We start from the raw sequence: 18,990 nt of genomic DNA on the forward strand, positions 1-18,990 counted from the left end.
TTGAAGTTCATCTAGCAAGATGAAATTGTCATTTTCTTAAATCTAAAATGTTCATATAATTGTTTCTTTGTTTAAAAAACAAAAAATAACATAAAAAGTCTTCAAAAATTCTCTTACTTTCTGTGCATTTCACCATTGAATTTCTTAAGTGTTTCAGACATATTTTGTTTTTGTACACACACTTTCATCTCACTTCATACTGGCAGACGCAACTGATTAATCAGCTTATTTTTGTCAACTAAAGTATAACAATTTAAGAACCATTTTAAACTTACATTTCAAATGGATTGCACGTCTAATATTTTTATTTTTGATAACACATTATTTTCTGTTTATTTGTACATTATTATTATTATTATTATTATTATTATTATTATTATTATTATTATTATTATTATTATTATTATTATTATTATTATTATTATTATTGTTCTTGTTGTTGTTGTTTATGATGATATTGTTAATTAGGTTTTTGATATGTTTTAACACCTTAAAACCTGACTCTGCTGCTTCACCTCGATTTCCCCTTTGCGGGACTGTAAAACCAATTTCTTTCTTAAAATATGCATACTATTTGCTAGGAAGTTGTATTTTTAAGTTAGCACTGGATAATGGTGTTTTTGTTTTGAATTTGAATTTACAGACATTTTAAAAAACTCCAATAATAATGGCAAGAATTTCTATTTGTTTTTGTTATGTGTATTGTAGACGCTTCTGGATATTTTAAGATGACATGTTTGCTAAAACTGTTAAAACACGGAAAATGTTCCTGTGCTGGAAAGTTTTTTTTTTACATGATGAGATGTAAACACTTTATCTACTTCTAAGCACGTCTTCAATCTAATAAACGTGTTCAACCTGTCGATATTGATAACTGACGAGTTTTTCAAGGATCCTTTGCATTGTCCTCATGTCCGAAACACAAAAAAAGACTGGATTATATAAAACTATTTCCGAATGGAGCTTTTGCGTTCATGGCACAGTTTGGTTTTGACTTCAAGTTCAATTTAAAATGCTTTCTGCGGGATTTCGATCAGCTAGAGCGGCTTTCAAACTGAGAACTTTCTGAAAATGGCTCCGTCTTTGCAGGTGGGACCAGAACCACGGGGAGAAACTGCAGGATTCCGAGCTCTTCGGTGTTTCTACTCGGACGCATTTGGATCTCTCCACTCTACGCGTATTTATCCAGCGGAATTTTAGTGTAAAGTACGAAGACATCTAATGACAAGAGAGAAAAGAGAATTTCTTTTATTGTGGGAAGATCCGCATGTCACTTCACGCCTAGGACAGAAGTAAAGAAATCTGGTATAGATGAGCAGGATTTTTTTTTAATGTATTTGTTTTCTAAATATTTTTTCTATTATTTCAATCTATCTAAAAACCACGGAGAACCAGAGGAATAATCTCTTATAAAACGACGTGAGTTGTAGCGATTACAAAAATGTCATAATATTTATCTTAAAGTTATGTTACAAACGAACAGTGTTTATGGCCGCACAATTACAGAAAACATGAGCGGACCAAACGAATTATATAAAAACAAACAATGAGATGGCCGACTCATTCAATAAAAGATTAAACAGGAGAATGTGTCGTTGCGTGTTTTATTGGAGTCTAAAATTGCTGTCCCATGATATTATCCATAGAAATGCTCGATTTTTTTAAACTTCACAATAAACACGACAAAAAAGAAAGATTTTTTTTCCCCCGTTTTTTCCCCCGTTTTTTTTCTTTGTTAAACACATAAACAAATCACTTTTTTAACGATTTTTTTTCAGTAAATTGACACTTAAATTCTTAAAAAAATACCTGTTGATAAGAATAAAAGTGTAACACAAATAGACACAACGGATAACATTCAGGAAACAACTGTATCTTCTTTTAAAATAAAACGGGAAACTTGCACCTTGATGTTCCTTGCAGATGATTCTATGTTACAACTGTTTTGCTTCTTGAACAGTTATTTAAAAATGAAATAATGTTTTCGCTTTTTTTTTTTAAATCTCAGTAGAGCATAAATGCATTAAGTAAAACTCAGTTATGACGTGATAAGCTGCTGGGAAATCCTACATTAATTGTTGTTCATTTAATTCATAGAACACACACAATAAACCTATCTCACCAACAACACAATTAGACTTTATTTTTTTACTTTCACTGTCAAGATTTGCGAGTTTCAATCCTATATTTATTTTATTTAAAAAAAAAAGATGACATAGCGTTTATTTAGCAAATTAAGTAAATAATACTGTCACGATACGCTTTTTATGTACTCTTCTAGAAGCAAGATAAAATGCCAATATACCACACATTTCTTTCCACAATCTGCCTGAAATCAAACACAAAGGGGAATAAGAAAACACAATCAAAACCAAAAAAAATAAATAATCATATTTTAAAATGACCTTACCTGCTTCAATAGTAACTTTGGTTCCTTTACCCCAGACATCGAGAGCATCACAGTGCTACATCTCAATGGACTCCCTCAACAAAAACACAAAGCAACAGAAATATATTGTAATAACTCACCTAGTCAGAAAAATGCACATTGATCCTTTAAATGAAATAAGGCCTTTCAGATTTGTATGAAACGTTTAGAATAAACTTTGAGTTTAGTTTGATTTGTATGTTGAGAATATTTTAAGGTCAGATGTAATATCTGTGTTGTATTAAACAGTATTATAGTCTAAGTAAATTAGCAAAATAAAACTATCAAAGAATTGTCTTACTTTATGCATAAATTATAAATAGGTGATTTATTGTCTTTTTCTCTGTTTTTTAAGCAGATTAATCTCAGAGTTTTGAGTTCAGGTTTTTGTGTTGGTGTAAATCTCTGTGCCCCCCAGCCCATCACAGTGACAAACCCTCTGACAAAAACTTAAACCACAGGGAAAAATGCAAATTAACAATATTCAACAAAACTACAGATGTTAGATTTACAATCATAAATATCATTCTATTATATTCATGAGTTCACAAAGGCTGTTTAGAATATAAAGCTAGACAGAATTGTTTTATTAGTTTTCTGATTATTTTTCAGACTAATTGATGTGCTAAGTAAAGGCACAGAAATATGGTAAACATTAGGGTTCTAGCTTCATGTTTCTCTGAAGATTTTTGTGTAAAGTTGTTCAACCATTATCTGGGTCATTAGAGGCCTGGTGCCTATGTCAACCGGTGATCGGACGAAAGGCTGTGTACAACCATACATGCACACATCAACTCCTAAGGACAATTTAGAGAGACAGTCTTGTTTTTGGACTGGGAGAAAGTTGGAGCACCCAGAGAGGACTCCCACATGCACAGGAAGAACATCCAAACTCCATGTAGACAGGAACTGATTGCTGCAAGGCAACAGAGCAACCAGCTGCACCACTGTGTAGTAAATTTGATTAATATTAAGGTCAATATTAAGGAATTTTTAGTTTAAAACAAGTCATTAATCCATTTCTTGCTGAAATGTTAGTTGTAAGTTGACTTTGTCTTATTTCAAAGATGTTTGCACTATAAACTAGAACAATGTGCACCAAAAGTACCTTGTGTGCATGCTTATGTATGTACGAGGGATGAATAAGTCAGCCAATGACTTAACTGCTTAATACCCATCCTGTCCAGTCTGACCCAGCTGACATTTATCTTAACCACTGAGTTACAATTGATTTCCTACATACTCCACAGGTAGCGCTTGAATAACGTTTCTCCCTCAGTCACATACATTCTATTTTTTAGCAGCTTTTGATAGTTTTTATTATATCTTTTCTAAACAACCAAATAATGATCATTTATGTTATGGTGTACGTTGCAAAAGCATGTGAAGTTCAGCATGCAAACTTCAGAGGTTGATAATGGGTCTGGATGGAATGTTAAGCAGATAAAGGGAAGATTAGGAGTGGAGTGGGAGAATCCTGAGTGTGGCTGGAGATGAATGAAGTAAACTAAGAGAGTTATATTCTGGGACCAGGCTGTAAAGAAATTGTTGAGTAATTTCTTTACATTTCTTTAATGATGGTGTCAAGAAGCTTCAATAAGGAAGCTTCTTCAAATAAGCTCATGTCAGATGCTGCAGTTGTATTAAACTGACTCAGTGCAACAATGAGCATTGAAGCTGGAAGAATCCCAAAGCGCTTATTGTTCCAATATTTGTGTGACAAAAGTGGTATTTTCAAATGCTCCATTTGGACTTAATCTTCAGTTTTTAAACTTTTGATTAACATGTAGATCTTGTGCTTGTTGTTGTCCCTGGAGAACCCAGCCTGTGCATTCTGTGATCCTGGAATGTGAATCCAGAGGCTGTAAAAGTCAATTTCAGTGTTTTGCAAATTCTCAATAATAATCAGCACGGTTCTTTCTGCATGGAGTTTGCATGTTCTCTCTCTAGCTTCTATTCACACTATAAATATCCATTTATTTGTTCCATCTTAATTTCCCTTATAGGGTGAATATATGTAGACATAGTTGTATATCTGGTCTGACTCATTCTGTGTATCAATAACGTTCCTCTTAGTCAGCACTATTCCTCTTACTGCCACCTGGTGGTCCATGTGAAAACTGTACATGTGGAGTTTTTGTTCAGGTTCTCCACCCACTTTGATCACTGTGCTCTTCTGGCACAGTAATACACTGCAGAATCCTCTGGGTTTAGATTGGACAGTCTCAGAGACACCATGCTGTTGCTGTTGTCTCTGGTGATCTCTATTCTACCTTGAAAACTGCTGGAATAAGATGTGTCACTTCCATGTGTATAGATATATCCCATCCATTCAAGTGGTTTTCCTGCAGACTGTTTGACCCAGTTCATGCCATGGGAGCCAAATGTGAACCCAGATCCTCTGCAGGACAAACTCAAAGTCTCTCCAGGCTTTTTAACCACTGGACTGGAAGGAATGGACTCCATGCTCTCACCTCTGCAACCTAATTAAGAAAAAAGAGAATGTCAAAATATTATGCATTTATTACCTTATTTAAAGCTGAAGCTATATAAAGATGGAATAAAGTGAAGAAGCAAAATGCCTTACATGACAGAGAGAGAAAAAGTAACACAAAAGTGAGCAAATTCATTATCTTGAAGCTGGAAGTTTCTGATGCTGAAAATGAAGTGAGAACAGTCAGGGAACGGATGGACTATAAGAAGTTTGCTGATTTGCATGAGAGGGAGGGTAAAACAAACAGCCAAGTTATTTCTGATGGCTTACATTAACTCTGTTGGACTGAGGTGGGCGTTTACTCTTAAAGATTAGCCCAGCTGATTCGAGAAAGGAAGTGAATGTACAAAACAATTTTTATTTATATCCATATGTTGTCCAAAATTTAAGGGCAAACATTTATTTTTTTGTTTGTTGTTTTTCTGTCTCTTTTTTTGTCTTGTACATACTTCCTTGCATTTGTAATTTAAAAGATGCCTTTCAGTTTTGACAGATGTTTATTAATTCATGGAGAGGAGAGACATTTTTTTTCATAACAGCAAATTTAGGCTTGAGGTTTATCAACTTGTTGCTGCATGTTTTTGTACAGCTACCAAACCAACTTTGATCACTGTGCACCTCGAGCGCAGTAATAAACAGCTGAATCTTCAGTTTTCAGGCTGTTCATCTGCAGAAACACCTGCTTTTTGTTATTGTCTCTGGAGATGGTGAACCGGTCTCGAGCAGACTGAGAGTAGCCTTTGTCACTTCCAGCCCAATAACTGATAGCTGCAACCCATTCCAATCCTTTCCCAGGTGCTTGTCTGACCCAATTCATCCAATAGTCTCCAAAAGTGAAACCAGAGGCTGTACAGGTCAACTTGTGGGATTCTCCTGGCCTTTTAACCACTGGTTCAGATTCAGTCAGAGTCTGACCACCAACACCTGTTAACATAAACATAGCATGCTTATTCAGCTTGTCTGACTGTTAACAGAGATATTTTTTTCAGCTCAAAAGCAGAGTAAACTTTTACCTGCCAGGTAAAAGGTTAAAAACAGAAGTCCTGTCTTACAAATCATCATTTTAACCCGACTGCGCTCTGTTCTTTGCTCTGCTTCCAGCAGCAGGATAAGTAGGTTGGAGAGGAAAGAAATTTGCATTGACTCCACCTCAAGGGACGAATGAAACTCATTATAGATGAATTTGCATATATATTCTCAAACATTATTAAACATTTTGATGCAAAACTGTATTGCTGACCTGTACCTAGTGTGTTAATACTGAGTGATGAATATTTTGCAAACTGTGAAAGGAGCAATGACATGAGGACAAAAGAATATGAAACATTAATCTCACTTTTAAAATTAGATCTATTTTTAGACCGTTCTTTGCACAATCACAGATTGTCCTGATTCTTCTCCTAATCATTTATCTCTAATTTCTGTAAGGTTCAGCTCTTGAGACTGAGATGGGCATGAAAACGGTTGGGGAACCATTTCTTCATGGAGTTGATAATAAATGTCTGACATTTTGCATTGATTATGTGCAAAACAATGTTTTAATTATTTGTTTGACATAATCCATTAGTATTTATATAACTTTCTATACAGTAATAATGCACTGTGTTCAAGCATGTTCCTGATAGGGAGTATCTGTGGTACAGAAAGGTTAAGTTGGAAAATGAATTAATATCGGACAAACTAATGGAATCAGCTTCTGATTTACCAATATACTGCTCTTAGCCAACACTGCCACCATAAGGTCAGCCTAAGAATGTTTTCAGTGAGGTTTTTGTTCAGCCTCTCCACCTACTTTTAACACTGTGCGTTGTTTGGCACAGTAATAAACTGCACAGTCTTCTGGCTTTAGGTTGGGAAATGTCAGATATACCAAACTGTTGCTGTTATCTCTGGTGATTTCTATTCTATTTTGAAAACTGCTAGAATACTCTGTTGTCCTCCCATGACTGTATACACGTCCCATCCACTGGAGTCCTTTTCTTGCAGGTTGTCTGATCCAGTGCATGCTGCAGCAATCAAATGAGAATCCAGATCCTCTGCAGGAGAGATTCAGAGTCTCTCCAGGCTTTTTCACCACATGACTGGAAGGAATGGACTCCATACTCTGACCTGTAAGACCTAAATAGAAAAGAAAAAATGTTTTCTGTTACTAATGACAACTATAAATTATCAAAGAACTGCACAGCTCATAAAAGCAAGACATCTTACAGGGAAGGAAGACAACAAACAACACAAGACTGAGAGAATTCATCATCCTGAAGTTAGAGAATAATCCTCTGATGTTCCTCACACAGTAGACGAGTGAGTGAGCAGAAATACCCTGACCAGACTGCAGATTTGCATCACATCCGTCAGAGGGAGTGTCTGTGGTCTCTGTTCTCTCAGGTTTTGAAGATCTTCTAGTAAAGGGGGATTGCAGAGTACAGGGATAATTTTTTCAGTAATTCAGTGCTTTCTTTTTTAATTGGGTCTGATTGCAACAAAACCACATTGTATTTGTATTTTCATTAACTTGATTAAAATGTAGTTGGTATCACTGTGATTTACTTTGGACATTTCTTTCTTTTTTCTTCAAAGTACTCAGACATTTTTATTTGTCGTTCAGTGACATCATATTGATAAAATAAGTTGAAAAAAATTCCCAGTCATCAAGCAAATAATTAATTCAATGAATCGGCCTTGTTTGGTAGCATTTTTATTGTTCCCTTTTATGCTTGACATCATTAACATGATTTTGCTTTCAGTCCATAATATGTATTTCAGTGATTTCCAGTTATAAAACAAGAACTTGATACATTTCTCAATCTTTACTGAGCACATTTAGAGGACAGCGTTTCTCAAAAGCTCTTGAAATTACAAGTATGTTGAGAATCCCTCCCTCTCCTGGCTTCACAATGTGCTCAGGCTTTGTGGGGTTTTTGTACAGCTGCACTAATGTTTTATATCACTGTGACTGTCTGGCACAGTAGTACACAGCAGTATCATCAGGCTGCATATTCAGGCCGCTCAGAGTCACTGTGTTGCTGGAAGACTCCAAGCTGAAACTGAACTTGTTCTTTAGAGATTCTTTCTGGTATGTTGCATATCCAACACGAGCTCCTCCGATCCACTCCAGCCCTTTTCCTGGTCGTTGCCTGATCCAGTGAGTGTGATGGCTACCCACAGAATAAGAGACCTGGCAGCCAATGGATAGCTGCTGGCCTTGCTGCAAAACTACGGATGATGGCTGTGTCAGCTGCTCACACCTCACACCTGTTGAAAAAAAAACACATTTCTGAAAAATTAGTTGTGCAAAATAACATCAAGTGGTTTAGCAAACCTGTACACTCACATCCTGCTGCCAGAAGCAGCTGCAGTAGAATTAGTCGGAACATGATCTGTGGTAAAGGATACAGTGTGAGGAGGTCTTTATAGCTGAGTGATGGAGAAACTTGCTGAATTTGCATTTCCACTCCTCACCAGGTCCTTTGTATGTGGCATTTTTTTCTTCTCACTGTCAATATCCAGGTTCTTCTCACATCTTACAAACATGAATGTTACGATAATTGGAAACTCTAAATTGCCCTAAATGTTGGCCGTGTGTTTGATGCAGTTTGTCGCCAATTGACTGAAGGAGATTGGCAGTAGTACCACTTCCTGGATCACTTTTTTTGACAGATTGATGAAAGTTGTTATAACCTTTAAATGAGAAAGGTTGTTATAGTAACACAGTAACATTTCCCAGTGTTATATATAAGAAGCAGAATGAGAAGACAGAGAGATAGAAAGTGCCCTTTTATATATTTTCAAGAAGTTGTAATCTATCAGAATAACATAATTTTGTATCACCAGATACAAAACGATTCTCATTTCAAAAAGTTTTGTATTTTGATCTAATGATGGAGGTCCTACTTAAAAAAACACTGCTGCTTTAAGTTTATTTCAAAGGTCTGGCAGCTTAAAAGCTTACGTACTGTTTCAATTAAAGAAAAGGGAAATTTAAAACGCTAAATTTTCAGAATATATTTTTTTATCGAAGAAAAATATTACATTTATTTTTTTAAAAGGAGGTACTTCATTGTATATTTCAGATGCTGTAGTTGTAGTTCATCTTATGAATTTGCATGATAAAACACCTGTTCATAAAACACTGAAATGTGTTCACACACTGTGTGTCTCTGTGAAGGTGTTTATATGTAATTTCCCATTTACAGTTTCTATTGCCACGCTGGTGGGTTTTTGTACAGCCTCTCCACTTCATGAACCACTGTGCTGACTCTTTGGCACAGTAATAAACTGCAGAATCCTCTGGTTTTAGGTTGGACAGGTGCAGGTACACCAAGCTGTTGCTGTCTTCTCTGCTTATTTCAACACGTCCTCTCACACTGCTGGCATAGCTGTTCCTACTCGGATCAGAGAACCCGCTGCCTAGCAGTTCTAATGGTTTCCCTGCAGTTTCTTTGACCCAGATCATAACACAGCAGCTAAATGTGAACCCAGATCCTCTGCAGGAGAGACTGAGACTTTCTCCAGGTCTCTGCACTACTGGACTGGAAGGTATGGACTCCATATTCTGACCACTGCAACCTGTTCCAATGAAAGAGGAGAAAAAAGCTGTGAGGAGAAAAAGAAGATCTAAAAGTATTCAAAAAAGGGAATATATATGAGATAAACCTGAAGTATGCATGAGAACATACAATGCAGTGTGACAGAAAGCAGCAGAAGAGTGAATCTCCTCATCTTGATGATGTGAGCTCTGATGCTTCACTCAAAGTAGATCTGCGAGACTCCTCAGCAGGACAGAAATACACCACAGACTAGAGATTTGCATCAGAGAATCACGAGGATTGAGTAACTCTAGTGTTGATTGGAAACTGTAAATATGTAAATATCACACTGTGCTGCTTTTAAAACTGACACAGAGAGAAACGTCCTTGTTGCTCTGCGGAGGAATGATGTGTTTTACAAAGTCAATTAGTGGTCAAAGTGTTTCTCAAGTCCTGTTTCAGCTCCTCCCTTCAGGAGTCACCACTGCACCTGACCATCTTCTTCCACACGGCTTCACTAGTGTAGTATTTAAATGTGATGTGAATTGTTTTCTGCTATGTTAATAAGTTTTTTTGATGTTAGTCTTAATCAACTTAACTTATATTTTATCTCATCTGAGATCAGAAGGAGTTCTCAACAAAAGCTCTGGATTCAGGATTAACCAGAACATCTGCTTTTATTTGATCTAACACTAATTTATAATGATGTCCATATTTTAACCATTGCTCTGAAAATGCAGGTTAGATGTTACAACCTAAGCCAGTCCTATAAAAAATTTTACCCTTCTAAAAATGTAATTGATTTAATCTATTTTTGCCCCTTAAAACAGGTTAAGTGGTGGGTTTCACATCTAAAAAATACTACATTAATTTGTAGAAATTAGATTTTCAGAAGAATGAAACCTCTCACTGTTCAATAATACAGCTTCACTCCACATCAGTAAAAGAAAGTAAAATGTGTACTTCTTAATTGAAAAAAAAAATTACTGCAGAATTAGTATAATAATATTGTATACTGAATAAAATCAAACAAACTTATATGTGATAAATTAATTCAATAAAAACCCAACTGTCCTTGTAAGCCTCAATAAGTTAGTAATGGCAGTATTGTTACTATGCATACTTTAGAGTTAGCTCAAGTTCTTGAAGATTGATACAGAAAACACTGTTAGGAATAGAGGAAGTGGTTTTTGTATTAGTCTCCTGTTTACATCTGTCAGAGTGTCTCTTCGGGCACAGTAGTAAACTGCTGTGTCCTCAGTCCTAAGATTGTTCATCTGCAGATAGACTTTGCTGCTGGAGTCGTCTCTGGAAATGGTAAATCTGCCTTGGACAGACTGGGAGTAATAGCGAGAGCTACTGCCTGTGTGCACAAAAGCGATCCATTCCAGTCCTTTCCCAGGAGCCTGTCTGACCCAGTTCATGGGATAGCTGCTGAATCTGAATCCAGAGCCTGTACAGGTCAGTCTGTGGGATTCTCCTGGTCTTTTAGTCACTGGTTCAGACTCKGTCAGAGTCTGACCAGCAACACCTACAAAAACAGAAGTGTGAGTAACTAATGKGACACATAAAAGAAAGTTAAAGAAAATATACATTAATCTTTTCACCTGCAAAGAAGACAGTGAACACCAGGAGCCCTGACCTACAGTCCATCATGTTTAGCTGTGTTCTCCTGTTTCTCTCTGTATATAAATAGAGCAGGAAGATGATTCTTTGCATTAGCTCCTCCTCAGGGGAAAACCACAAGATTAGACCTGTTCAAATTCTGAATAATTATTTAAGTTTCATCAAGAACAGATTTGGGTTTAGTGAAAATAGTACGTAGTGAGAGATGCACATTATTTTCCTTCTTYTTTTTGTAAAATAAAAACAAACTTAAAATTAAATAAAATGACAAGAGACTTAAATAGTGCTTTTCAGGACCTTCAGAAACGGTTTACATGAAATCAGTCATTTCCAGTCACATTTAGTCGAAATATAAATGATTTCTGGGAAATTTAAACCAAAATATATTTGATTGTATATATTTGTATTTGCATGAAATATACACATTTTTAATAAGGTTGATATTTAATGTACTTTTGCATAGAATTTTGATCTTCACCAGGTGAAGAAATTCCTTTAATAATGATAAACAAGACTCAGATTTATATCCTCTACTCTCTATTCCAATATTGCAAGACAGATAAATCAGAGTATGATTTATTCTGACAATTCATGTGTATGAACCATAATATATTCATATAGACACATTTCACAGTGAATCAGTAATTTCTGTTTGAAAACTTGCTGGATGAAAAGTGTAAAAAGCTCAGAGGATATTTTGTGAAACTAAAAGCTTTGCTGTTACAGGAAATGGATCTAATATTTTCAGTGGCCTTTTGGTGCCACCTGTGGTGGCTTCTTGTTAMAGCAGTTCATGTTGTCAGCGTAGGGACTTTTTGCACAGTTTTTTCTGCTTTCTGTGTCACTGTGACTCTCGAGCGCAGTAATAAACAGCTGAATCCTGACTCGTCAAGCTGTTCATCTGCAGATACACTTGGTTTCTGCTATCGTCTCTAGAGGGGCTAAAACGGTTTTTCACAGACTGAGCGTAGTTGATACTACTATCACTGTAAATAGTTAAAATCCACTCCAGTCCTTTTCCAGCTGCCTGTCTGATCCAAGCAATGTAAGGAGTGCTACTAAACCCAGAATATGTGCAGGTCAGTCTGTGRGATTCTCCAGGTTCTTTAGTCRCTGRTTCAGACTCAGTCAGTGTTTGACCATCAGAACCTGAAATATAAAACAGTTTGTTAAAACAGCCTCATCAATATAATATCAGTTTGTTTGAACTAAAACCAAGTCATGTTTTACCAGTTATTGAACAAAACRCAAAGAGGAAACCAACTAAATGAGTCGGTCTGATCATCATGAARGTCGTCTGGTCTGSTTGCAATTTGTTGTGATGAATCAAAGCATCATTGTTTTGTGACTTATGTTATGAAGTTGTCTGTTTTGCATTGGCTCCTCCTCCTCAACATGATGWAATTAAAACAATCATCTGACATATCTGTTGCAATAAGACATATCTGCTTTAAATRAATACTCTGCCATAGTGGTATAATAAAAATGTAACAGTGGAGACAGGGATGCTTATTATTATGGGTCATTTAAATGTTTGCTGAATTCATGTCCTGGTTTATTTTAACTTCCTCTATAGCRTTGCTTTCTGGCAAAAGTTAATATTGTTGAATCAATACAACAATATATATTGTTATATGTATTGTCTTCCATTTTCAGGCTGATCATTTGTGATGTATTGTCACACATGTATTGCACTGTATGACCATAAACCCTACAATGTAACAGTAAAGTAGATGAGATCTGTTATTTAGGTTTTGATAGTTATTGAGCCTTTCTTAACCAAATGCCAAAATTATCCTCAAATGAACAGCTATGTTTTACACAAAGAGCCCTTTCTAAATAAATCATAAAAAGTTACAAGAAAAAAAACAACCCATTCATTTAGTTGCTGTTGTCTACAGTTTATATTGTTTTCGTCCTGACAGGAGAAACACTATTGATCAGTTTTTCACTGATTGTTAATGTTTCTTCTTTTAATTGGATGTAAATGTTGGAAATTATTRATGACTTAAAGATTTAGTTCATAGTTCACATGAAAACTTTTCATATCTTATTYATAAGACAATGTGTGTGGTGTGGTATGCATCTTTATTTACGTAGCTTCAAGTTGTCTAATAATCAATGGGTAAGATTGTAGTGTATTTTGTATTACTATTCTTGAATCACAACAAACATGTGAAACTGTGAAAAACAGAATTGCATTTATAGTAGTCATAGTTTAAATTTTCCTGGTTTTGCCCTCTGTTCAAACTGCCTGCTAGTTCTACATTATTTATCTACAGTATGTACTTGTTTATTTTTTATTTTAYTTTTGAAGTACAACACTGATATATTACACTTTTTTTTATTTTTAAATAAAATGCAAAACATACTCCTGTCACTTTATCACAACGTATTAACACTGTGGGTTTTTGCCCAGCTGCAGAACCAGGTGGAGTCACTGTGGTGGATCTCGAGCACAATAATAAACAGCAGAATCTTCCACCTTCAGGCTGTTCATTTGCAGATACACTTGGTCTTTATTGTTGTCTCTGGAGATGGTGAATCTGCCTTTGACTGACTGAGCATAAGCAGTGTATGTACTCTGAATAAGGGCAACCCACTCCAGCCCCTTACCAGGAGCCTGTCTGACCCAGTGCATCCAGAAGTTACTAAATGTAAATCCAGATCCTGTACAGGTCAGCTTGTGAGAGTCTCCTGGGYTTTTAACCACCGGGGCAGATTCTGTCAGCRTTTGGCCATAAATRCCTGTAGGGGTGAAAAAAATTAGTCTTGACATGGACTCACATCAGCCTTAARCTTATATAAAACTCAAAATAATTCACCTTGACAGCAGATTGTGAAAAGCAGCAGCCCTGTCTTGTAGTCCATTCTGATCATCTGTTTGTCACCTGCTTTCTGCCAGACCTAGTTAAATCAAATGTAGATATATGGATGACATCCTCTTGTTTTGCATAAACCCCTCCTCAGAATAAATCTTGAATCCAGATATTACATGATGTTTTCATGAGTAAACAGTCAGTTTTTTTTATGTTTTATAATAGCTGTTATTTTTCCAAAAGCTCATAAATATGTTTTTTGATATGTTGCAGTTACAAAAAAATAAATAAAAACAAACCACTGATCCAGATTCTTTCCTGTCTTAAAATGAATCTTTATATAAATGTCAAGGCTTCAAAACGTTAAGATTAAACATCATTGAAACATACATTTCCATTTCTACAAATTTTAGTTTGTTCATTTGTTTTTTAGACCTGATTTAGGTAAATTGTTCATGTTTGAAGAGCCCCMTACTCTAAAGCCCTGGATCACAAGATATTTAATACATTTTCACTCATACAACAGTGACTATAACAAACAGTGTTTTGGTTTTGTTTAGACTGTTGGTGCTGCATAAATGTGCCCTAGGTAAGAATTGCTGATGAAACGTGGAGCTTGTTTCAGATGGTTAGTTTTTGTTCAGTGTTTCTGCTTTGTTGTGTCACTGTGGGGCTCGAGCACAATAGTAAACTGAAGAATCCTCAGCCTTCAAACCGGTCAGCTGCAGATCCACCTGCTGTCTATTGTTGTCTCTGGAGATGGTGAACCTATTTTTCACTGATTCAAAATATCCGCTCCTACTACCATCATCACTGATCCAGCCGAGCCACTCTGGTCTTTTCCCAGCTGCCTGCCGGATCCAGTGAATGTAAGGTTTGCTACTGAACCCTGAAAATGTGCAGGTCAGTGTGTGGGATTCTCCTGGTCTTCTAGCCACTGATTCAGACTGAGTTAGAGTTTGACCATCGGTGCCTGTAGAAATGGAAACAACTAGTTATTGTAACCACCTGAACATTTTCTTACTCTCTTTCATCAAAAACTCCTTCATCTTACCAGTTATAACGCTCAATGCAATGAGAAAAACAATCAAAGAACTTGCTCTGGTCATTGTAAACGTCCCTGCTGTGAGGCTCATTTTTGGCTTGTTTGTCATAATGAACTGCTGAACTTTGATCTGCAACACATATGAAGAAATTGGCTCTATCTGTTTTGCATTGACCCATCCTCCTCCTCCTCCTCAGGAAGACACAAAAATACTCTGTTAATTCTGAAATGAATTTTACTGCTCTGTGCTTTGAGAACATAGAAAACTAATGGGGAACCACTGATGCAATTAATAATGTTGAAATTAAAACATTTTGGTGCACATTACAAATAAAGAGGGTGATTTAACCCCCTTTCTACCTTCTCTACAACACAACACTGTATTGCTGCTTGTCTTTAAACCAATCTTTATTTTGAAGGTWCTTGAAAAGTTGAGAGCAGAAGAAACTCAGAGTAGCATCTGTTTTCTCCATGGTGAGTATTTATATGTCCATATTCACTTTTTTCTACACCCTCTTAGTTTTTTCATACCATGATTTACTGGAATTGTTGTGATATTKTCTTTATTTGCTCTGGGTCTTTTCTGTTAAAATGTTTGTATATGTTTATATTTACCTCAAGGGTCTTCAGTGACATGGCATTGACTGAATTTAACAGTATCTCATTCTGAAATTTGAAATCATGTATATACAATTGACAATATGTTTACTTTTGATTATTTCAGTGCATACGTGTAATGCTAATAAATTAAGTTGAAACACAAACTGTACAATATTTAATTAGAACAGACTATGAAGTAACACAATGTCTTGTAAGATGCTTAAATACAATAGTCTGTCTTCTTTAAAAGTAGAGTGAGGCTTAAAAAACATGTCTTGTATAATTTTGGAYTATACAATTTGAGAAAAATAAAAAATAAATTAATTGCACAGAACAAAATGAGACTAATGTGGTCCTTTTAAAAAAAAAATTCTAATTTAACAAGTTTTTCCACTAAAAGAAACATCTTATGTGTGTTTCTTCACACAGGACAGAAATGTAATTTTGTTACACCTTTGGGAAATTTTAATTCACAACGAGAGGACAAATCAATGAGAATGCTGTTGGTTAGAGTGCATGTACTGCAGCCAYTGCTCACTTTGGGTCGTCATGCTCTCAGYCTACACTGACACCTTATGGTCAATATGGAAATATTTCTATGGGGTTTTTGTTCAGTCTTCTGTACTRGTCTGAACACTGTGCGTCCTTGGCACAGAAATACACAGCGGAGTCCTCTGGCCGTAAGTTAGACAGAGTTAAATACACCATGTTCTTGCTGTTGTCTCTGGTGATTTCAATTCTGCCCTGAAGACTGCTAGAATAAGGTGTTCCACTCCCATCAGTGTAGATTAATCCCATCCACTCCAGTGGTTTTCCTGCAGGTTGTCTGATCCAGTGCATCCAACAGCAGCTAAAAGTGAAGCCAGATCCTCTGCAGGAGAGACTCAARGTCTCTCCAGGGGTTTTCACCACTGCACTAGAAGGAATGGACTCCATACTTTGACATTTACAACCTAAAATAAAGAACACAGTGCATTCATATATATATTTTTTTGTTATTGGGAAAAAAAACAAGTACAACTTTAAAACGCAAGATGACTTACAGGGCAGAGAAAGAGCAAGGATAGAAAAGTCAGTGCCTTCATCATCCTGAAATCTCTGATAAGACCTGATGCTCCACACAAAATAAGAGATGAATCAACAGGGCAGAAATACTCTGAACTCTCTGCAAATTTGCATCGTTATGTCACTGAAGGGGAGGGTCAGAAATCTCCACCCTCTGGAAATGCCTTAATGATTTCATCTTCAGAACGACATCCAAATGACATCTTCTTGCGAAAATATGTAACTTCCTGAACAAACACAATGTTTTTGTTTTGTTTTTTCCCAGAATACAACCCAAACATATTTGGATCTTTGCAGTTTCATACAGAAGCAAGTTCACAACAGTGAATGAGCGTAGACMTGTTTTGCTTTTGACTTAAATTGCATCATTTCAAACCATATACATATCTTTTGATTTAATTRGCATTGATAGATACTGTCYTAAAATTKTCATACAAACTTGATAATTAMAAGGTTATCATTTATTATTAATTGATTTACTCAGTTTTAYMTTATTCTTCTATCTKAATCACATAAAACAAAGRGAAACTTACTCAGTCAAAGGTTTTTGCTCTTTAATGGTTGATGATGACTGTAAATTACACTAAAACAATTTTATGCACATAGAAGCTGCAAATTAAGACAAGTTGTAAACATTGAGACATTTTTACAAAGGAATGCTGTTAAGTAGAGAACAGTAGACATTGGCAGAWTGATCTCAACACTTTAAAAATAAACAAGGAAACAAATAYTAACAACGAATCTTAGAAGGTTTTCAAAGCCGGCTTGTTTTATTTGCCCAGCAGAGGAAGGTTGCTTAATGGAGTCCAATGATTATGTTTCTCTTGGAGGTTTGAGTAAAAMGTTCCTCCTTATGTCATCTGTTGGGTTTTTTTATGCACAGGAGAGTTTTTGTACAGTGTTTCTGCTTTCTGCCRCACCGTGAGTGGYKGACACAATAATAAACAGCAGAATCTCCAGCTGTCAGGCTGTTCATCTGCAGATACACCTGRYTTCTGYCGTTCTCTCTGGAGATGGTGAACCGGCCTTGRACTGACTGAGAGTAGTAGATTCTGCCACTGTTATCACTGATAGTAGCRAGAAACTCCAGTCCTTTTCCAGTTGCCTGCCTGATCCAAGCGTTCCAGTAATGACCACCAAACCCAGAATATGTGCAGGTCAGTCTCTGGGAGTCTCCAGGCCTTTTCACCAYTGGTTCAGACTCAGTCAGAGTTTGRCCATCAGTTCCTGCAGGCAGGTTAATTGTTATYGATTGACTTCTAATGGTTCTGTTCTGCATAGTCAACAAGTTGGTTAAAAACCTTATTGTCTTACCTGTCCAGTTAACAAACAGGATGAGAAAAGCAAACACAGCCYWGGATCTTATCGTTGTAGGAGTCATTTCTACCTGCTCACTCTGCAGCGAGTTAGTCGGTGATTTACTGCAGCTCTTAAACTCGGAAACAGATAAGTGCAGTTAGTTTGAATTGACTCCTCCCCTTTGAAGAAGAAAAGAAGGGTTTGTGCAAAAATTCAGCAGTACAGAAATAAATTTGAATATTAATGGAAACAAAATCACAAAATAATTAACTCCATTCACTTGTGAAACACATTTTATACAATATCCACAGAAACTGATGTTTCCAAGACTCTGATTCTACTAATTATGATTTTCTGATTAYAGCAGATGAAAACACAACTTCAAATTTTATTAAGTCTCTAAACAATAAAACATAATTGTGATTAATGAAAGAATATGTTTAATACMTGCTCAAAGATTAATATCTTTAAGAAGGTTTTTTTTCATTATACAAATGAGCCTTGTGAAGACATTTAATAAATTCAATTCATATATTGATTATGGCTTTGCATACTTTATTTAAATTTATATTTTTAACCATGTCATGAACTACACTTTCAGAGAACATAACAAATATTTWAAATATATTCATATAACTCTTGATGAAAAATATAAATGTCAGATCTTAAGCTGAAATTTTCTTACCAAGACAAAAACGAGATTAAAGATAAAACACACTGATAAAAACTAGACAGGGATGATACATAATGTTGAAGATTTGTCTACTTTGTGTTTTGTTTTTGGCAGTTAATGAATGAATTTTTCATGAGTTTTTTTTTCGTACATTAATATGTTAACGAAAAATGTAGACCAATATAAAATCTGTATTCCACAGCAGGTAGGATAATATCTCCTTCTGTCTTAACAGAAACAAACAGGAAAACTCAAACCACAAAATCAACTGAGGCTTTATTTGTCTGCTTAGTTTGTCAATATCAGTGTTGTTTTCTGTCTGCTCTGTGAGGAGTTTTTGTACAGCCTCTGTGCTCACATGACCCACTGTGTGTTTCGTGTACAGTAATAGACAGCAGAGTCCTCTGGTTTCAGG

The 18,990-nt window shown here is 35.8% G+C and overlaps 2 gene segments (V, D, J or C); both read right to left on the minus strand.

Moving 5' to 3' along the window:
- Nucleotides 1-7,839: 7,839 nt before the first annotated feature.
- Nucleotides 7,840-8,296, minus strand: LOC108166512 (Ig heavy chain V region 5A-like). The segment is given in 2 exon segments: nucleotides 7,840-8,174; nucleotides 8,254-8,296. Coding segments are annotated over 2 exon segments (351 nt in total).
- Nucleotides 8,297-9,443: 1,147 nt separating this feature from the next.
- On the minus strand, nucleotides 9,444-11,104 carry LOC108166470 (Ig heavy chain V-III region 23-like). The segment is given in 3 exon segments: nucleotides 9,444-9,488; nucleotides 10,660-10,979; nucleotides 11,056-11,104. Coding segments are annotated over 3 exon segments (414 nt in total).
- Nucleotides 11,105-18,990: the final 7,886 nt, after the last annotated feature.

This window comes from Poecilia reticulata, linkage group LG8, assembly GCF_000633615.1.
Source record: "Poecilia reticulata strain Guanapo linkage group LG8, Guppy_female_1.0+MT, whole genome shotgun sequence".
Lineage (NCBI taxonomy): Eukaryota > Metazoa > Chordata > Actinopteri > Cyprinodontiformes > Poeciliidae > Poecilia > Poecilia reticulata.